The sequence below is a fragment of the Balaenoptera borealis genome (genome assembly GCF_965194805.1).
Source record: "Balaenoptera borealis genome assembly, chromosome: 1".
Lineage (NCBI taxonomy): Eukaryota > Metazoa > Chordata > Mammalia > Artiodactyla > Balaenopteridae > Balaenoptera > Balaenoptera borealis.
In genome coordinates, this window is record NC_138860.1 from 86,459,067 (window position 1) to 86,476,221 (window position 17,155).

The 17,155-nt window shown below is 51.1% G+C and overlaps 1 protein-coding gene across 1 annotated transcript; it reads left to right on the forward strand.

Moving 5' to 3' along the window:
* The first annotated feature begins 602 nt into the window (after positions 1-602).
* Positions 603-16,366, forward strand: SV2A (synaptic vesicle glycoprotein 2A). Its single transcript, XM_082342038.1, has 13 exons — positions 603-732; positions 4,334-5,303; positions 6,601-6,781; positions 7,604-7,755; positions 7,868-8,001; positions 8,667-8,756; positions 8,996-9,106; positions 9,295-9,383; positions 10,064-10,228; positions 10,439-10,572; positions 11,417-11,623; positions 12,223-12,382; positions 12,808-16,366. The coding sequence occupies exons 2-13, from the start codon at positions 4,682-4,684 to the stop codon at positions 12,989-12,991; spliced, it is 2,229 nt and encodes a 742-aa protein (XP_082198164.1). The 5' UTR covers positions 603-732; positions 4,334-4,681; the 3' UTR covers positions 12,992-16,366.
* The last annotated feature ends 789 nt before the right edge of the window (positions 16,367-17,155 follow it).

The window sequence follows — 17,155 nt, forward strand, 5'->3', positions numbered from 1 at the left end:
AGAATGGAGGACAGGGAGGTCTGCATTGGAAATAAATAATTTGGACTGTTTCTGGAAAGAGATGGCAGGGATCCAGGAGTTTCTGCCTCTGGCAGTTAGGGATAGAAACCACACCTTGTTATTCCTGCTTCCTCTAAAACAGCCAGGTAAACTTGGAGTGTGAGCACTCCGGATTTGGGAGAGGGTTGTGCAAAGGAGTTTGGCTAGGAACCGTGAGGAAGGGGAAGGGAGGCGATCTGAAGGAAGAGAGAGCCCCTGAAATTCGTCGGTCCTGCCATTCTGGGATTGGGCCGCTGAGGAGGGGGCTGCCTCGTTCACCATCTCCCTTTTTGTCTTCCCACTTGCCTCCCTGATATCAGTTTTACTTTCCTTAGATCCTTTAGTCTTTAACTAGAAGGTGCTGGGAAGGGGCTGTGTGTCATCTCCAGCTGTCCCTGTGACAGCCCACCTAGCCCCGTCAACACTTCTCCGCGGAGCCCCGAGTCCCTCCCCATCCTCTTTTCTTCTTCCATCGCCCCCCCCCCAACAATGGTCTCTCCCGATGCTCAGTGGCGCTGGGGGGTGGGGGGTGGGGGGTGGGGGGGGGAGGGCGGAGGCGGGGCCGGAGCCTGCTGGGGGGCAGGTCTGCGCTGCCGCTTCCCCTGGTACCCGGAGCAGTCGCCGCTGCCGCCAGCCCCACGGCCAGGACCCCCGCCCTCACCCGGACTCCCTTATCCGGGGGACCCAGCCCAGGTAAGACCCCTCTCTCAGTCTCTCGGCTCCACCCCGCCCCGGGCAGAAGCATCCTCGCCTTGCCTTGCAGCCATTTTATCCTCCGATGCTTTGCTTGTGGGAAGGGTGACCGTCCCTCTTTAAGGCTGAGGGAATTGGTGGTGGTTTGAATGGACGTTTATTGTGGTTGCTGTGCTGATCAGAGAAGGAGAAAAAAAAACATTGCGTATATATATATATATTTCATATATGTATATATATATAGGGAGGAGGGGTGTTTTTCTCTACCTTAACCAAGTCCCTACTACCCTCCTCAGATATTAACGGGCTGGGGGGTTGTATGGTGGAACAGGGTTCCTTCAAACTCCAATTCCCAACTCATCTTCCCCCGCCTCCTTGCCTCCCCCCATGAGTGATAAATGACCTTGGCTGGGGCCAGAGAATGGATGCTGCCTCAGTCTGTGCGCCTGGACTTGAGTTGCCCGGGGGGTGGAGGAAGGGCAGGAGAAGGAGGGAGGGGAGGGAATGATGAACGGAAACGCTGGGTAGGTAGAGGTGGTAGATGAATAGGCTTAGGGGCACGGATGGCGGGGGATGGGGGCAGTTGCTCCGGGGTGGGGGGAAGGGGTGTTGAGTAGGCACTCGTCCAGCAGCAGAATCAAGGGTGAGGGGAGGCGCTCAGAGAATCGGTTCAGTCAGTTCTAGGGGCTCGTCTCTTACACCAGAGCGGAGCGGGATGGGGACGGTCGCCGCAGATGCTGGCAGGGGCAGTCTCTGCGCGTGTGCGCGTGGAGTTCTCCCCCTGCGCCCCTGCCTTTCCGTATTCCGTCTTGGGCATTCTCAGCTGACACCTTGATCTTCTTCCCTCAGATACTCCATCTTCCTAACCCTAGGGTAGCATGTAGGGAGGGGAGGTGCAGCCTTGGCTGTCCTGGGGTGGGGACCGAGGCTCAATCACCCAGCTGTAATGGGGAGGGGTGCTCCAGAGCCTCCCCCTCCATGGATGTTTTGATAAGTGACTGCTTCTTAACGACCTTGTCACCTGGGCTAGGGTGGGTTGGGGAATCCAGGTGGCTTCCAAAGTCAGGGGTTTTGATGGGGGGAGGGGGCTTCTGGACCCTCCCCGACTTATCCAGGGCTGATTCAGTTATCCTGAAAGGAAGCTTTTGCTCAGAGTCTCCCCCCTCCCTCCATCCTCTGCAGAAAATCTCCTGGGCACATTTTCCGGTCAGGTGAAGCCAGCCAACCTTAAAGGGCCCTGTAACCCTGAATCTTGTCTCCTTTAACCCCCGCCTCTCCGAGTCCTGTCTCCTCTCCCACAGGCTTAGCCACCCTGTGCTGCTTTGGGGGCTAAAAATAACACCACTTCCTCACCAGCTCAAAGAATTTGTCTTCCTTCTGTCCTTCCTGACCTCCTGGGCTTGTTGGCCCTGGGGGAGCTGGCTGTTGAGCCATCGTATCCTGCTGTGGCTCTGGGGGCCTTCTCTACCCTTCCCGTACCTCTCAGGGGTGGATAGTGTTAACAAACAAGGGGCATGGCTCCTGGTGGGTCCATCTGCCTCCTTCAGGGTTTGGAGGGAGATTCTAGTTGGGAAAGAAAGGAGAGGCAAGCAAATTGCATGCATGAAGGGGATTCCACTGTTCCCTTTCTTTCGTGGGGGATGGTTTGGGTCCTGAACCACAAAGAAAAGAAGGTGATGTAGGGGTCACTGGTTCTGGTCATCGTGGTCCAGTGCCCACATCTGACCTGAGGGGTAGGACTCTGCTTGCCAGTGTTTCTTTCTGAACTACATAGCATTACTTACCCCCTTTGCCAGGGCCACCGTGTGTGTGTGTGTGTGTGTGTGTGTGTGTGTGTGTGTGTGTGTGATATTTAATGAAGACCCTGGATGGGTGGGAGCAGAAGGAGGCAGGATGTTTTTCGGGGAATGATCTCTGATCAGAATCTAGTCCTGCTTCCTCTGCTTCTGTGAAGAAAGAGGGGGTTCTCCTATGCCTGCCTCTGGAGGATGTCTTTTGTGGTGGGGAGGTCCAAGGCCCTCTTCCTTCTACATCAGCCTCCTACGCAATGCGGTATTTATGGACTCCCTTTTCCTTGACTCCTGGAGGAGGAGCAGAAAGGATTAAGGGGGATTAGGAAGGGAGGCCATGGGGGAATGAGGTGCAACTATAGACCTTAGACCCCCATGTTGGAAATGTATGTGTTTGATCAGTCATTGCCACTCCCACCCCCACCAATGAAAGGGGGGCCTACTTATGACATCCTGAAGGAAGGTGGCAATAGCCAGTCATCACCTCTTTCTTAGATTTTGATGTGCCTTTTTTTCCATGACCTTAGGTTCCGGGTCTCCCTTTTTGTGAGTCTTCCATTGTTTGTCTGGAGGGAGACAATGTGGGTCCAGCTGCTGGAATTCGTTTGAACACAGACAGAGGGGTCTTGGGACTCTGTTTTGGGAGGATACAATAGCATCCAAGTATGACTCCCCTGCTTTGCCCTTGCTGCTTACTGCTTCTTTCACATTTTTCAATCTAATAGGAAGGAAGGAAACTAATAGAATGTCTATTGTGAGATTAAATTCTCACATCAACTTGGAGAAATAGAGATTATTACCCCCAATTTAAATATAAGGACTCTGAGGCTTAGAGATGTTAAGTGACCTTCTCAAAATCAGTTAGTAAATGGCAGAGCTGGGATTTCAACGCATGTCGTATAACTGTCCTGTGCTTTGCACTGAAGCAGCTTTCTCCTTGCCAGTATCCCTTTCTGTTGCTCACCCTAAAGAGCATCCACAGGGCTTTTGTTCTGGCATCTTGTGAAGGAGTAGAGGGCATCTCCGTACGTTATTATCACCACAAAGAGTAATAACTAATATCTATTCATCAATTTTTATGTGCCAGGTATTATGGTAAAGAGCTTACATACATTATGTCATTTAATCCTTACTTTTCCCTGCTTAAATAAGAGGTAACTAAGGCTTGGAGGTTCAGAGACATGCCCATGGTCACTTAGCTAGTAAGTGCTGAAGCAGGAAGTCAAACCCAAGTCTGTCTGACTCTGGAAGCTGAGCTATCACCCACTGAGCTATGTTGGGAGAAGACCCCTCCCTGTGAGGCCTATAAACATGAAACCTGAGGGAAGGACTGTGGAAGCCCCACCTTCAGATGCCATCACTGGGCTGAAGGCAATAGGTTGGAGGACGCAGTGCTCCTTCTCTACCTTCTCCCCAAGCTCCGCCCTCAGTAAGAAACCCAGACCAGACTGGAGTAGGTAGTTCTGGTTTCTCTATTTCCTCTGGTGTTCTTGGCAGGTTGGTGGTAAAGCAAAAAGTCTGATCTTGATGTGGGGCAGGGGGTCGGGAGAAGGGCTCTGGGTAGATGACTGTGACTTTGGAGCGAATCCCAGGGGTCTAGTCTCCAAGGTCAAAGTAAGGGGGCTTATACTGAATGGCCCATAGTAGGCCCAGGTAGTCATCCCTTTTTACCGAGTGGGACTTGAGGCAAGGAGACCATCTCTGTCACACATGGCCCAGGTGGGGCTCTGTGTCAGCAGGAGCTCTATGTTGGCCTTCTTCAGTGTCTTAGGCCTCACAACCTCCTTTTTCTCCCTCTTATTTTTTTCTAGATCTCCAGAGGCTCCTGGAAGAGAAGTAGCAGCCTTTTCTGAGTTATCCTGGCTCCCCAGCTTAGCCTCCGCAACCTGGCTCCCCCTCCCCTTCCTGTTCCCCCTCTCCCCTTCTCCCTTCCCAATGCACCCAACTGAACTGGGTGTGGGCCAAAGCTCCTCTCCCTCCTTTCCCCTCCTAAACACACACTGGCCGGGCCCTATATTCTCCTATTCTGTACTCAAAGATACTCGAACACACTTCATCTAAGTAACAGGGGGACAGGGTCTTTCTGACTCCACGAGTCCTTGAGCAAAATCTGAATAAGGAGTGTGGGAGATCTGGTGAAGTATTCCCAAAGCCCCATCATGGAAGAGGGTTTCAGAGACCGGGCAGCTTTCATCCGTGGGGCCAAAGACATTGCCAAGGAAGTCAAGAAGCATGCAGCCAAGAAGGTGGTGAAGGGCCTGGACAGAGTTCAGGATGAATATTCCCGGAGATCCTACTCCCGCTTTGAGGAGGAGGACGATGATGATGACTTCCCTGCCTCTGCTGACGGCTATTACCGCGGGGAAGGGGCCCAGGATGAGGAGGAAGGTGGCGCATCTAGTGATGCCACTGAGGGCCATGACGAGGATGACGAGATCTACGAGGGGGAATATCAGGGCATCCCCCGGGCAGAGTCTGGGGGCAAAGGCGAGCGGATGGCAGATGGGGCACCCCTGGCTGGAGTGAGGGGGGGCTTGGGTGACGGGGAGGGCCCCCCTGGGGGCCGGGGAGAGGCACAGCGGCGTAAAGAACGGGAAGAACTGGCCCAGCAGTATGAAGCCATCCTACGGGAGTGTGGCCACGGCCGCTTCCAGTGGACACTGTATTTCGTGCTTGGTTTGGCGCTGATGGCTGATGGTGTCGAGGTCTTTGTGGTGGGCTTCGTGCTGCCCAGTGCTGAGAAGGACATGTGCCTGTCTGACTCCAACAAAGGCATGCTGGGTAAGATTCTCAACGAGCACTCTAGCCCCGTCCTGCCCCAAACTCTGGAAACACTCCTGTTCCTGAGAACTGCTCCTGTCCTCACCACTGGGCTCCTAAGGACCCTGCTCCCAGGATGCCCCAGAGGCTTCAGGGTTCCTCTGCAAACTCCCCACCCCCGCCCCCTCCTCTGGAGGTTGGGTCATGGTGAGGTTGGTTGTGCAAGAGAGGCCTGAGGGAGGGCAGCTGGGCTGGGGCCAGTGGTTGGGTGGTGGTCTGCTTAGTTCTGCAGGAGGTGGCCATGGTGGGATAGGCCCCCATTTAATGTTTCTTCAGAGCCTTCCCTCTTGTTATCCTGATCCATTCCCCTTTTGGGGGAACAAGAAGTCAGTATCCAAATTCCTTGGTTTCCATGAGGAGAGTCAGTTTGGGGTGGTGGGGGTGGGGGAAGAATCCTCGGCCTTCAGCCAGAGAAGCTGGTCACACTTGCTCTTGGTTAGCCTTGGGAGTGTTCAGGGGCCAGCGAGTGGTCCTTAATGGCCCTTCCTGATGGGGACCTGGAGGGAGGAAATCCCCTAGATTCACTCAGAAGGGATCAGGTCTTGCTCTGTCGCCAAGTTGCCATGAGATCTTGGGCAGTTCCCTTCTCCCTGGGGCTTGGCTTGGGCCTGGATAAAATGCAGAGTTTGGAGTAGATGACTTTTAAGATCAATTCCAACTCTGATTTTATGAAGGAAGTAAGAAACAGGAGAGTTTTAAGACCAGAAGTATTGGAGCTGGAAAGAGTAAAGGATGGATTTTGTGCGTGGGATTTCCTGGGAAGATTGAAGCAATGGAGCCTCTTTCCCAGGGAACATAAGAGACACCTCCTGCTGCTTTGAGGGCATCACGGCAGAAAGAATAGAGGGGACCCTGGGAGGGTCTGGGAATCTAGGCAGATCCATTCCTCATTCCAGGCAAGCCAGAGATGGGGGTGTCATGTATGTGTGTGCATGGACATGTGTGTGCGTGACAGCAAGAGAGTGAGAAGTGAGAGCGAGCAAGAAGGAATGAAGGAAAGAAAGAGGAGAATTCTAGGGATCTCCCATACCTGCATCCCTGCCTTTGAACCCCTGGCCTGCAGAGATGGCCTTCCATTTTTGCTCACATAATTCATCTTCTCTCACTTGCTCTCATCTCTGGGTAGACTTAGCTTCTAGAAGTCCTTCAGATCCTCCATCCATGCTCCTGCAGTTTCAGCTCATTTAAATATTTGGCAAGTGGGAGTATTGAAATGTGTCTTCTCATACCCCTTCTGCCCCTGTTTTCCTCCTTCCAGGCCTCATTGTCTACCTGGGCATGATGGTGGGAGCCTTCCTCTGGGGAGGGCTGGCTGATCGGCTGGGTCGAAGACAATGTCTGCTCATATCACTCTCAGTCAACAGCGTCTTCGCCTTTTTCTCATCTTTCGTCCAGGGTTATGGCACTTTCCTTTTCTGCCGCCTCCTTTCTGGCGTCGGGTGAGTGTCCACTTCCTAAGCCCCTGGAGAGCAGGGCTGGGTCTTGGTCACTGTTATATCTCTAGGGCCCAGCACAGTGCCAGGCACACCAGACACGCCTCAGATATGTGTGAGTTGAATGAATGAATTCCTTTCTCTTCCCACCATCTTCGGGCCAGCTTCTCCCTGTCCAGGACCTGTCTACTGCCTGTCCAGAATGCCATTCCATGCGTGGTTCACTCCTGAGTCTTCCACCCTATGCTTTAGTTCCATTCTGAGCCTGGCTCCATGCAGAGGCCTAGTGGGTCTCAGCTTCACCCCTGGGTACCTGTGGACCCTTGAGTTATCCCCTTCCCAGAGTCTAAATATTTCCTACGTTCAATAACAGACCTTGTTAATACCCCCACCTGCCAGAACTCTGAAGTCTTGACCCACCCAACTCCTACACTTCCTCAGCCACCTGCATGTACTCTCTGCCTTGTCTCCAAGCTCTCTTCTGGCCTGCTCCCATATATGTGCCCTCAGATGCCTCTTTGCTCTTTTTCCTTTGGGGATTTCCCCTCTTTTCTGTAATTATCTTCCCTCCCTTCCAACTCTGTAGTCATCTTCAAGATTCAATGTTTGTTCCTTCCCATTCCCCGAGACCTGCCTGCCTGTTTCCCAGATTCCCAAGAATGAGTGCTTGATGGCTGGTGGTAAGGGAGCTTATAGGGCACATGTGAGAGAGAGTCTCTTTAAAAGGTCTGGAAGATGAAAGGGACTTGGGGATCCAGAGCACTGGGGCAGGGAGGGGATCAAGAATATGGCCATTTTCCAATGCTGAATTCTTGCAATGCCCTCCAGGATTGGAGGGTCCATCCCCATCGTCTTCTCCTATTTTTCGGAGTTTCTGGCCCAGGAGAAACGTGGGGAGCATTTGAGCTGGCTCTGCATGTTTTGGATGATTGGTGGAGTGTACGCAGCTGCTATGGCTTGGGCCATCATCCCCCACTACGGTGAGCAGCCCCCAGAAGATGCACCCCAGACTCCCTCCTCTCCTGTGCTCCCTGTGGTAGGACCTTCCAGCCTCTGGCCTCTCTGCTGATGCTGTGACTCTGTCCCTGCCAGGGTGGAGCTTTCAGATGGGGTCCGCTTACCAGTTCCACAGCTGGAGGGTCTTTGTCCTCGTCTGCGCCTTTCCTTCTGTGTTTGCCATTGGGGCTCTGACCACACAGCCTGAGAGCCCCCGTTTCTTCCTGGAGGTGAATGGGGCTGGGGGTGGGCTGGGGGAAGGGCAGCAGGGGCTCCTGTATTCAAACACCCACTGTGGGTTTGGTTTGGTCCTATGTGGCTGCTTTCCTTCCCCACAGGGTCCAAGGTCTGGGGGACTTTATCTTGCTTCCTTTGTCTTAGAATGTATTTCCAGAGGAGTTCTGTGGGTGGAGAAACCATGGGACCTGCTCAACCATGGGTGGCTTAAGGTTTTGCAGGCAGAGGTCCTGGCCCTGGCCCTGACTTTACAGTTCAAAAGAGGATCTACTGCCTACTCCTTCCCCCTCCAACTTTATCTTGATCCAGCAGGGTTAGGATGCTGCCCCTTCTCTGACTACATACTTGCCCACCATCATCATTTCCCTTGTTTTCAGTTTTCTCTTTCCATTGGACCAGGGGATTCCCTAAGACTTGGGTTAGGACCCTGGATTCCCCCACTCTTGCCCAAGTCTGATGATATCTTGCTGTACTCCCGCTTGGGCTCTTGCAGAGTGGATGATGGATGTGCACATAGGTCACATAGGGGCACATAGGGGTTGGGGGTAGGAGCCTTTTTGTGTCCTGTGATTCCATAAGCCAGGTTGAGGGAGGGGGTCTATAACCCTGGGTCAGGGAGGGGCTAACCTGGATATGGGGATTGTGTCTGTGGCTCTAGAACGGGAAACATGATGAGGCCTGGATGGTACTGAAGCAGGTCCATGACACGAACATGAGAGCCAAGGGGCATCCTGAGCGAGTCTTCTCAGTAAGCCACAGTCCTCCCCCTCAGTCCTCCAAGCCCCCACCTGGCCCCTCTTTGGATACCTCCCGCAGTCCCCACCCACCTTCCTAGGCAACTCTGGCCACACTCTCCCTCAACGAGATCCCTCAGGGTATCATGTCCACCTCCTGCCTCCCATTTTGCTACTGCGGGAGAAACTGAGGTACCTGGAAGGGGTGGAAAGTACAGACTGTGTGACTGCTCACTCCTTCTCTTGACCCTAGGTAACCCATATTAAGACAATTCATCAGGAGGATGAGTTGATTGAGATCCAGTCAGACACAGGGACCTGGTACCAGCGCTGGGGGGTCCGGGCCTTGAGCCTGGGAGGGCAGGTAATGGGGTATGGGATGGTGGAGAGAAAGAAGGGAGTGGGAGAGATGGAGAGGAAGGCAGAGCTTGAGCCTGGGTGTGGGGGTGATGCGTGAACTGAAGGGAGGTGGTAGGGCAGAAGAATGGGGATCTTTAGGTGCTAAAACTACTGGCTAGCAGCCACTGTCTGACTTTGTCCTGTTCCACCTAGGTTTGGGGGAATTTCCTCTCCTGTTTTGGTCCAGAATATCGCCGCATCACTCTGATGATGATGGGTGTGTGGTTCACCATGTCGTTCAGGTGAGGAGGTGGGTGGGGCGGGTGGTATGTGGTGGATGTGATGGTTTGTGGGTTGGGAGAGAGGTGGAGAAAATGGAAGGGAAGGGGATGAATAATGAGGAAGGTGCTTTTCAGAGCCCCTCATCCTCCACCCTATACTTCACTCATTAATCCAACAAACTTATATTACAGGCTGAACAGTATTAGTTTCTATTCTGTGCCAGGTACTCTGATGGGATGGAATAGATATGGTCCCGGTCTTCATGGAGTTTACATTTTGGTCCGGGAGCTAGAGAAAACTAGCTGTAAAGCTGTAAAGTGATGGGTGCCACGGTGGGGGAAGTGCTTCTGGAACACATGAGCAGGCTTTCCAGCCCAGATCTGGGGTGGGCTGGGGAGGGGATCTAAGTCCTAAAGGATGAATAGGAGTTAGATAGGCTGAGGGTGGGATGGGGAGACTGTTTTAAACAGAAGGAAGAGCAAATGCCTGGGAGGTAAGAAATAATATGGTGGGAGGGTTAGAAGAATCTGAAGTCCCCCAGAATCACAGCAATTGGTGAAAGATGAGATGAGGTGAGAGATGAGGCTGGGGAGGTGAGCAAGGTCCTAACATGAGCTGACTCCTCTATTTCGCCCTCCTTCTGGACTGCGTGGCTCTGATCCTTGAGCCCTGTCTGATTCCATTGCCCTTGACTCTTCAGCTACTATGGCCTGACTGTCTGGTTTCCCGACATGATCCGCCATCTCCAAGCAGTGGACTACGCAGCCCGCACCAAAGTGTTCCCTGGGGAACGTGTAGAGCATGTGACTTTTAACTTCACCCTGGAGAATCAGATCCACCGAGGGGGACAGTACTTCAATGACAAGTATGTGGGGACCTTTACACTTCACTCCTTCCATCCCTTCTACCCTTTGCCTCTTTTGTGAGTCTGGGGATTTGGAAACAAGGTGTTTGGGGGCAAAGAGCCGTGGTTCTCCTCGGCGCTGCAGCTTCCTGTTACTTCACTAAGGAACTGAGTCTTGGAGGAGGGTATAAGGATGAGGGGAAAGTGGCTCTCATCATCCTGGCCTTACAGGTTTATTGGGCTGCGTCTGAAGTCAGTGTCCTTTGAGGATTCCCTATTTGAGGAGTGTTATTTCGAGGATGTCACATCCAGCAACACTTTCTTCCGTAACTGCACGTTCATCAACACTGTGTTCTATAACACTGGTAAGGTGGGGTGGCTAGTGGCTGACAGACTAAAGGGTTGGGTGGATTTTGAGCCAGGGAAAAGGAGCCTTCTTTATTTCCTAACTGAGTGTTCTCAAGCTGAGCTCTCTGGAGCCTTGGAGGCGGTATGGGGGCCTATTAGCTACTACCAATAATTACAAAAATCTAATGGAAATTGAACATTTTTCTGTGATAAATAGAACATCTGACAAAAACATCAAGTTTCTTTGCCTTTGGCTAGAATTGAAACAGCTCAGTGTGGTGATATTAATGCATTTTTGAAGAGGGCAAAAATCATTCAAAACAGTGTCCTTGGGAAAGAGAAAAACAAAGGGATATTTGGTGGAGAAAAGGGAGTCAGTGTCTTAATCCATTTCTTTAACAGTGATTCTCAAACTGTATGCACATGAAAGGCTGGTTTTGTGAGCTAGACTGAGGTTTCCCACCTCTAAATGGAGTACTGGGTGAGTTTTCCCACCTTGCAGGAAAAAATAATGGATAGGATTTTTAATATTTTGCTCAGTAATTCATCCTAAACTCATGGCACTGCTACTGCTTATAGTCAGCTAGAGCAGACAGAAAGAATGAACGGGAAAGAAGCAGACACTATTAATGAGAAAACTGGGAAACAGCCAGCCACAGTTTCATTTGGTAGACCATGGTCATTTTGTGCTGTAAAGAGTTCTAGTTCGTATGGTGATGTTATCTGATGCTTTGCCATGAGCGCCCTGAATGATTCTGAGAGCCATCCCAGCTAACGCCCTCAAAGGCAGAGCCCTGAGCATAGCAGTAGCAGCTCCCTCTCACATCTGCCCTGTCCGCCTGTCTTGGCCTTCGCCCCCAGACTTATTTGAGTACAAGTTTGTGAACAGCCGTCTCGTGAACAGCACATTCCTGCACAACAAGGAGGGCTGCCCACTGGACGTGACAGGGACAGGTGAAGGCGCCTACATGGTGTATTTCGTCAGCTTCTTGGGGACGCTGGCTGTGCTTCCTGGGAACATTGTGTCTGCCCTGCTCATGGACAAGATTGGCAGGCTCCGGATGCTTGGTAAGGCGGGGAGGCTGGCTGGTGGTGTGTCCGAACTGTTTAGGGGGCTGGGGGAAGGGGAAGGCTGTCACTGGACTTCTCAGCTTAGTCTGTGGAAAGCTTAGCCAGAAGCTAAGACAGAAGGTTCTGTCTCTCACATCTTCTGCTTGGGGGTGGCTGCAGGACAGGGAGGGGTCTGGTGGGGAAGCTCTTCTGGGGGTAGGAGGTAGGCAGAATAGCAAGTTCAGGGCACAGGCTTTGAGGTCATGGGTTTTGAATCTCAGCTCCACCGCCTACCTTGGGCAAGTCACTTTACCTCTATGAGCCCAGCTGTCTCACCTGCAACATGGTGGTGATGATAGTACCTGTCTCATGAGGTTGACTTATTAGCAATGCGTGTAAACCATCAAGTTGCTTGGCCCATAGCCTGCACTGAAGAAATGGTTGGTACTGAATTGTTAATAAGACAATTATAAGGGAGGCTGGGGATGAGTGGAAAGCCTTTCTTTTGGGTACCTTGGCAAAAAGAGAGTCTCATCCTGGGCTGTGCTCAACGCTGGTTGACAGGACAGTGTGGGCTGTGGCCAGGCTCATGCTACTTTCTCCTTCCCCGGCTCTAGCTGGCTCCAGCGTGATGTCCTGTGTCTCCTGCTTCTTCCTGTCTTTTGGGAACAGCGAGTCAGCCATGATCGCTCTGCTCTGCCTTTTTGGGGGGGTCAGCATTGCATCCTGGAATGCGCTGGACGTGTTGACTGTTGAACTCTACCCCTCGGACAAGAGGTAGTTGGAGTGTGGTAGGGGCAGGGCAGCAGGTTTAGTGCTCAGAGGACAGGACAGAAATGGGGTGAGGAAGGGGGCTGATTGGGAAAAGCATCTTTAGGGGTAAAAGGGTACATATTCCCCTTGAGTTTCTCCTCTACAAGTTGGTAGCTTTTATATTCACTCCTTGCAGTCTTAACTATTAACCTAATTTTTTGGTGTCCTTTCCCCCTTGCCTCCCAATTTATCTGTATTCCCTGATGTGCATCCCTCACCTCTCTAATCTCTCCATCTTTCCTCTCCCTCTTTGACACTGCCTGCCGTCTCTCCTTCACTTTCCCACCTACCCACCCTTCCCCCACAAACCCTCCCATGCCTCTTCCTTTGTCTCCCTCCTGGGCCGGGCCCCTGCATCCTGCGTGCTGTGCTGGGGGACTCCTGAGCAGGACCACAGCCTTCGGCTTCCTGAATGCTCTGTGTAAGCTGGCAGCTGTGCTGGGGATCAGCATCTTCACATCCTTTGTGGGAATCACCAAGGCCGCCCCCATCCTCTTTGCCTCAGCTGCTCTTGCCCTTGGTAGTTCTCTGGCCCTGAAGCTGCCCGAGACGCGGGGGCAGGTGCTGCAGTGAGAGTCTCTGGGGCTTCGGGGGTGGCAGGCACACTGTGAGACCAACAATTCCTTCTTCCCCTTCCCTGCCCTGCCATCCTGGCCACAAAGAGCCCTCATTCCCCGCTCCCGTTTGGTGTCTTAGCCGTGTGTGCGTGTGTGTGCGTGTGTATGTGTGTGCACGTGCGTGACCCCGTGGGCAGGGACTACAGGGAAGGCTCCTCCATCCCAGGTTTGGGGTGCAGTCCTGTCCCCACCTCCTCCCGCCCTTGACTTCGCCCAAGAGAAGGCTTGGCCCCACACTTCTCCCCAGTGTTAGTGAGAGGCCCTTGCTCTTCCCGGCGCCTGGGACTCTAGAACAGGCTTCCTGCCTTCCCCCTCATTCCCTCTGCCTGGGCCCTGGTGAAAGCACAGGCGTGTGGCTATGACGGTGGCGGGGGCCTAGTGTAGACCACGGACCAAAAGAACTTAGAGTCGTAAGGGCGTAAAGTGCCCTCTCACGCCTCCTGTTGGATGCTGGGGGAGTAGCAATAAACCTCAGCCCCCTGGCCTCCATTTCCTTCTCAATTTGGGCTACAAGAAGCCTGAATTTTATGAAATTAGCTTTCTGATTCTTATTTATTTATATATTAAGTTCTGAGGCAGCTCAGCAGGACTGTGTGTGTGAGTGCTTGTGTACATTTATGTGTGTGTGTGTGTGCGTGCTGTGAGGTGGGGGTGTCGTTATACTGTCCTCAGATACAAGCCAAGGGTAACTTCAGTGGACACACACACAACCCTGCCTCCCACAGTACCTCCCCTAATCTTGTTTCTGTGCCGGGCATGGGTGGGAGGAGCCCTAGGCCAGGCTGGGATAAGACTCCCACAGTCTAGGGAGAGCTGAGGGCACCTGACAAGGTCCATCTCCTCCCCTCCTCTCAAGAAGCACAGGCCTCCTCTGGAATGAGAGGCTCTACCCGCTATAGCACAGACAGGCACAGCACAGCAGCCCTCCCACCTCCAGCCTGTCCCCTCACAGGCAGGGGGGCGGGGGAGGGAAAGAAACCAGTCATATGGTCCAACCAGCAGATCAAAAGCACAAGGAGCTGGGGCGGGGCAGGAACTGGGGCCTTCCCAGCAACTCCTGTGAAGTGGGAAGAGTTTAGGCAGTAAGCCAGGGACTCCTAATGCAGGGACCAGAAGCCTCAGTCTCCCCATCTCACCCTTTCCACAGGATAGCCCCTGTAGGTTAAGCTGCCCCTGCCCCACCCTACTCTGTGTGGCTGCTTTCTTTGGTGCCCCCTTTCCCCCACCGTAGCTGTGATGTGTCGTAGTTTTTAGCTGTTTGTGAATGTTAAAAAAAAGTTAAAAGGAAAAAAATGAAAACAACAATAAAAAAAGAAAATCCAAATTCACCCTCCTCATGCCTCTGGTGCCCCCCACCCTATGGTCACTCCCATTTTGTAACACTGAACCAGGTGGTGACTGTTTAACTCTTTGATGTCTGTGCTCAAAGGACTGCCTTCTCCAGTGCCCAGTGTACGAGTGTGTGCCCTCTTTCCTTACCCTTCACTTGCTGGACGCAGCCCTCTCCCCTGCAACCCCCTGGAGGGACCCATCCATCTCCCTTACTCTCCTGGGGAGCCCTAAACCCAACTCTGTTGATGTAAAAAATGAAAATATTGATGAAAAATAAAAAGGAAACAAATCCTTAAAATCTATGTCTGCTTCTTTGCCTCTACCTACGTCCAACTCTGAGACAGTCCTGGGAGGGGAAGACGGTGAGATGGAAAAACAACTCCTCTCTCTAAACTGAAGGCCAGAATAACATGATGCATCACATTTACTTCCTGAGTTGGCCACTCTATCCTGACCTTTCCACTTCTACAGATGGAGCGCCCCCTCGGTCTCCTAGATTTGAAAACTTGGGGTAATGTCCTACAACTCAATAGCAAAAAAACTAATAACCTAATTAAAAAATGGGCTAAGGACTTGAATAGCCATTTTTCCAAATAAGACATAAAATGACCAATAGGTATACATAAAAAAATGCTCAATGTCACTAATCATCAGGGAAGTGCAAATCAAAACCATAATGAGATACCACCTCATACCTGTCAGGATAGCTATTATATATATATAAAGTGTTGGCAAAGATGTGGAGAAATTGGAACCCCTGCACATTGTTGGTGGGAATGCAAAATGGTGCAGGCACTCTGGAAAATATGGAAGTTCCTCAAAAAATTAAAAATAGAACTACCATATGATCCAGCAATCCCACTTCTGGGTATTTATCCAAAAGAATTGAAATCAGGATCTTGGAGAGGTATTAGCACTCATGTTCATTGCAGAATATCACAATGGCTAAGATGTGGAAACAACCTAAACGTCCACTGACAAATGAATGGATAAAGAAAATATAGTATGTACATAACAATGGAATACTTGCCAGCCTTAAAAAAGGAAATTCTGCTATGATAAACCATGAGGACATTATGCTAAGTGAGATAAGCCAGTCACAGAAAGACAAATATGCATGATTCCACTTTATCTAAAATAGTCAAACAGAATCAGAGTGGAATGTTGGTTACTAGGGGCTGGAGGAGAAGAGAATGGGGAGTTGCCAATCAACAGGCATAAAATTTCAGTTAAGCAAGATGATTAAGCTCTAGAGATCTGCTGTATGACACTGTACCTATAGTCAGTGATAATGTATTGACTGAACACTTAAAAAAATTGTTAAGAAGACAGATCTCAAGAGTTTTTGCCATAATAAAATAGTATTTACAAAAACATTTAAAAAATCTAAAAACTCCAAAAATGAAAACAAATAAACAAAAACTTGTAGTAATATTTCTTGAGAATAGAACCAGCTTTCCTCCAAATCCTTTTGTGTGTTTTTAAAAAATATAGATTCCAGATTCCATTCCTGACTTGTGGAATCAGAATCCTTTTTTGGAAGAGAGTTGACCTAGAATCCACATTTTAAACAAGCTCCCTTGGGAATTTTTATCTGTGAGGAAATCTGAAAAGTACTGCCTGAGGTTTACCATTGACTCTCCTCTCACTCTAGTCCGTTTCTGTTGTAATCAAGCCGTTTTCTGACTTTTTAAAAATGGTAGCTCTCGGCTTCCCTGGTGACGCAGCGGTTGAGAATCTGCCTGCCAATGCAGGGGACATGGGTTCGAGCCCTGTTCTGGGAAGATCCCACATGCCGCGGAGCAGCTAGGCCCGTGAGCCACAACTACTGAGCCTGTGCGTCTGGAGCCTGTGCTCCGCAACAGGAGAGGCCGCGATAGTGAGAGGCCCGCGCACCGCGATGAAGAGTGGCCCCCGCTTGCCACAACTAGAGAAAGCCCTCGCACAGAAACGAAGACCCAACACACCCAAAAATAAATAAATAAATAAATAAATAAAAGACTACTACTAAAAAAAAAAAAAAAAAATTAAAAAATGGTAGCTCCCAGGGCTTCCCTGGTGGCGCAGTGGTTGAGAGTCTGCCTGTCAATGCAGGGGACACGGGTTCGAGCCCTGGTCTGGGAAGATCCCACATGCCGCGGAGCAACTGGGCCCGTGAGCCACAATTACTGAGCCTGCGCGTCTGGAGCCTGTGCTCCGCAAGAAGAGAGGCCGCGATAGTGAGAGACCCGCGCACCGCGATGAAGAGTGGCCCCCGCTTGCCACAACTAGAGAAAGCCCTCACACAGAAACGAAGACCCAACACAGCCATAAATAAATAAATTAAAAAAAAAAAAAAATGGTAGCTCCCAAATCAACTCCTTCCTTTCCATTTCAACAGCTGACCTCTAGGTCAGGGTTCTGCCTTCACCATTGGTTAATCTCTGTGCCTATTTCCTATGCCAACCCACTTACACGTCACTGCCAGATCAATCTGCCCCAAAATGCTCTTTGGCATCCTTTCCTCAACACCCTTCAATGACTCCCTACTGCCCAACCAGATGCAGTCTAAACTCTTTAGCCAGAAATGGTTGATACATGTTAACCAAGCTTTCTCTTTACTGTCTAAGTTCCATCTCCACATTGAGATCATCAGAAAGTTGCATATCTAGACATTACTTGAGCTTCCCTCAGAATTATGACGTTTGGAAGGCTCATAAGAAAAAGGGTTATGTACAGTTTTCTCCCCCTTCTATACTCATTTCCCAGATTATAATCTTTTCACTGCTTTAGTGTTTTTTTTTCTCAC

What these genes read in the sequence shown, in the direction of transcription:
- SV2A (XM_082342038.1), top strand. Translation starts at nt 4,682, where the DNA reads ATGGAAGAGGGTTTCAGAGACCGGGCAGCTTTCATCCGTGGGGCCAAA. An exon ending in GGACAGTACTTCAATGACAA is followed by an intron (nt 10,229 to 10,438) that starts GTATGTGGGGAC and finishes CTGGCCTTACAG; the next exon opens with GTTTATTGGGCTGCGTCTGA. An exon ending in TGGCAGGCTCCGGATGCTTG is followed by an intron (nt 11,624 to 12,222) that starts GTAAGGCGGGGA and finishes CCCCGGCTCTAG; the next exon opens with CTGGCTCCAGCGTGATGTCC.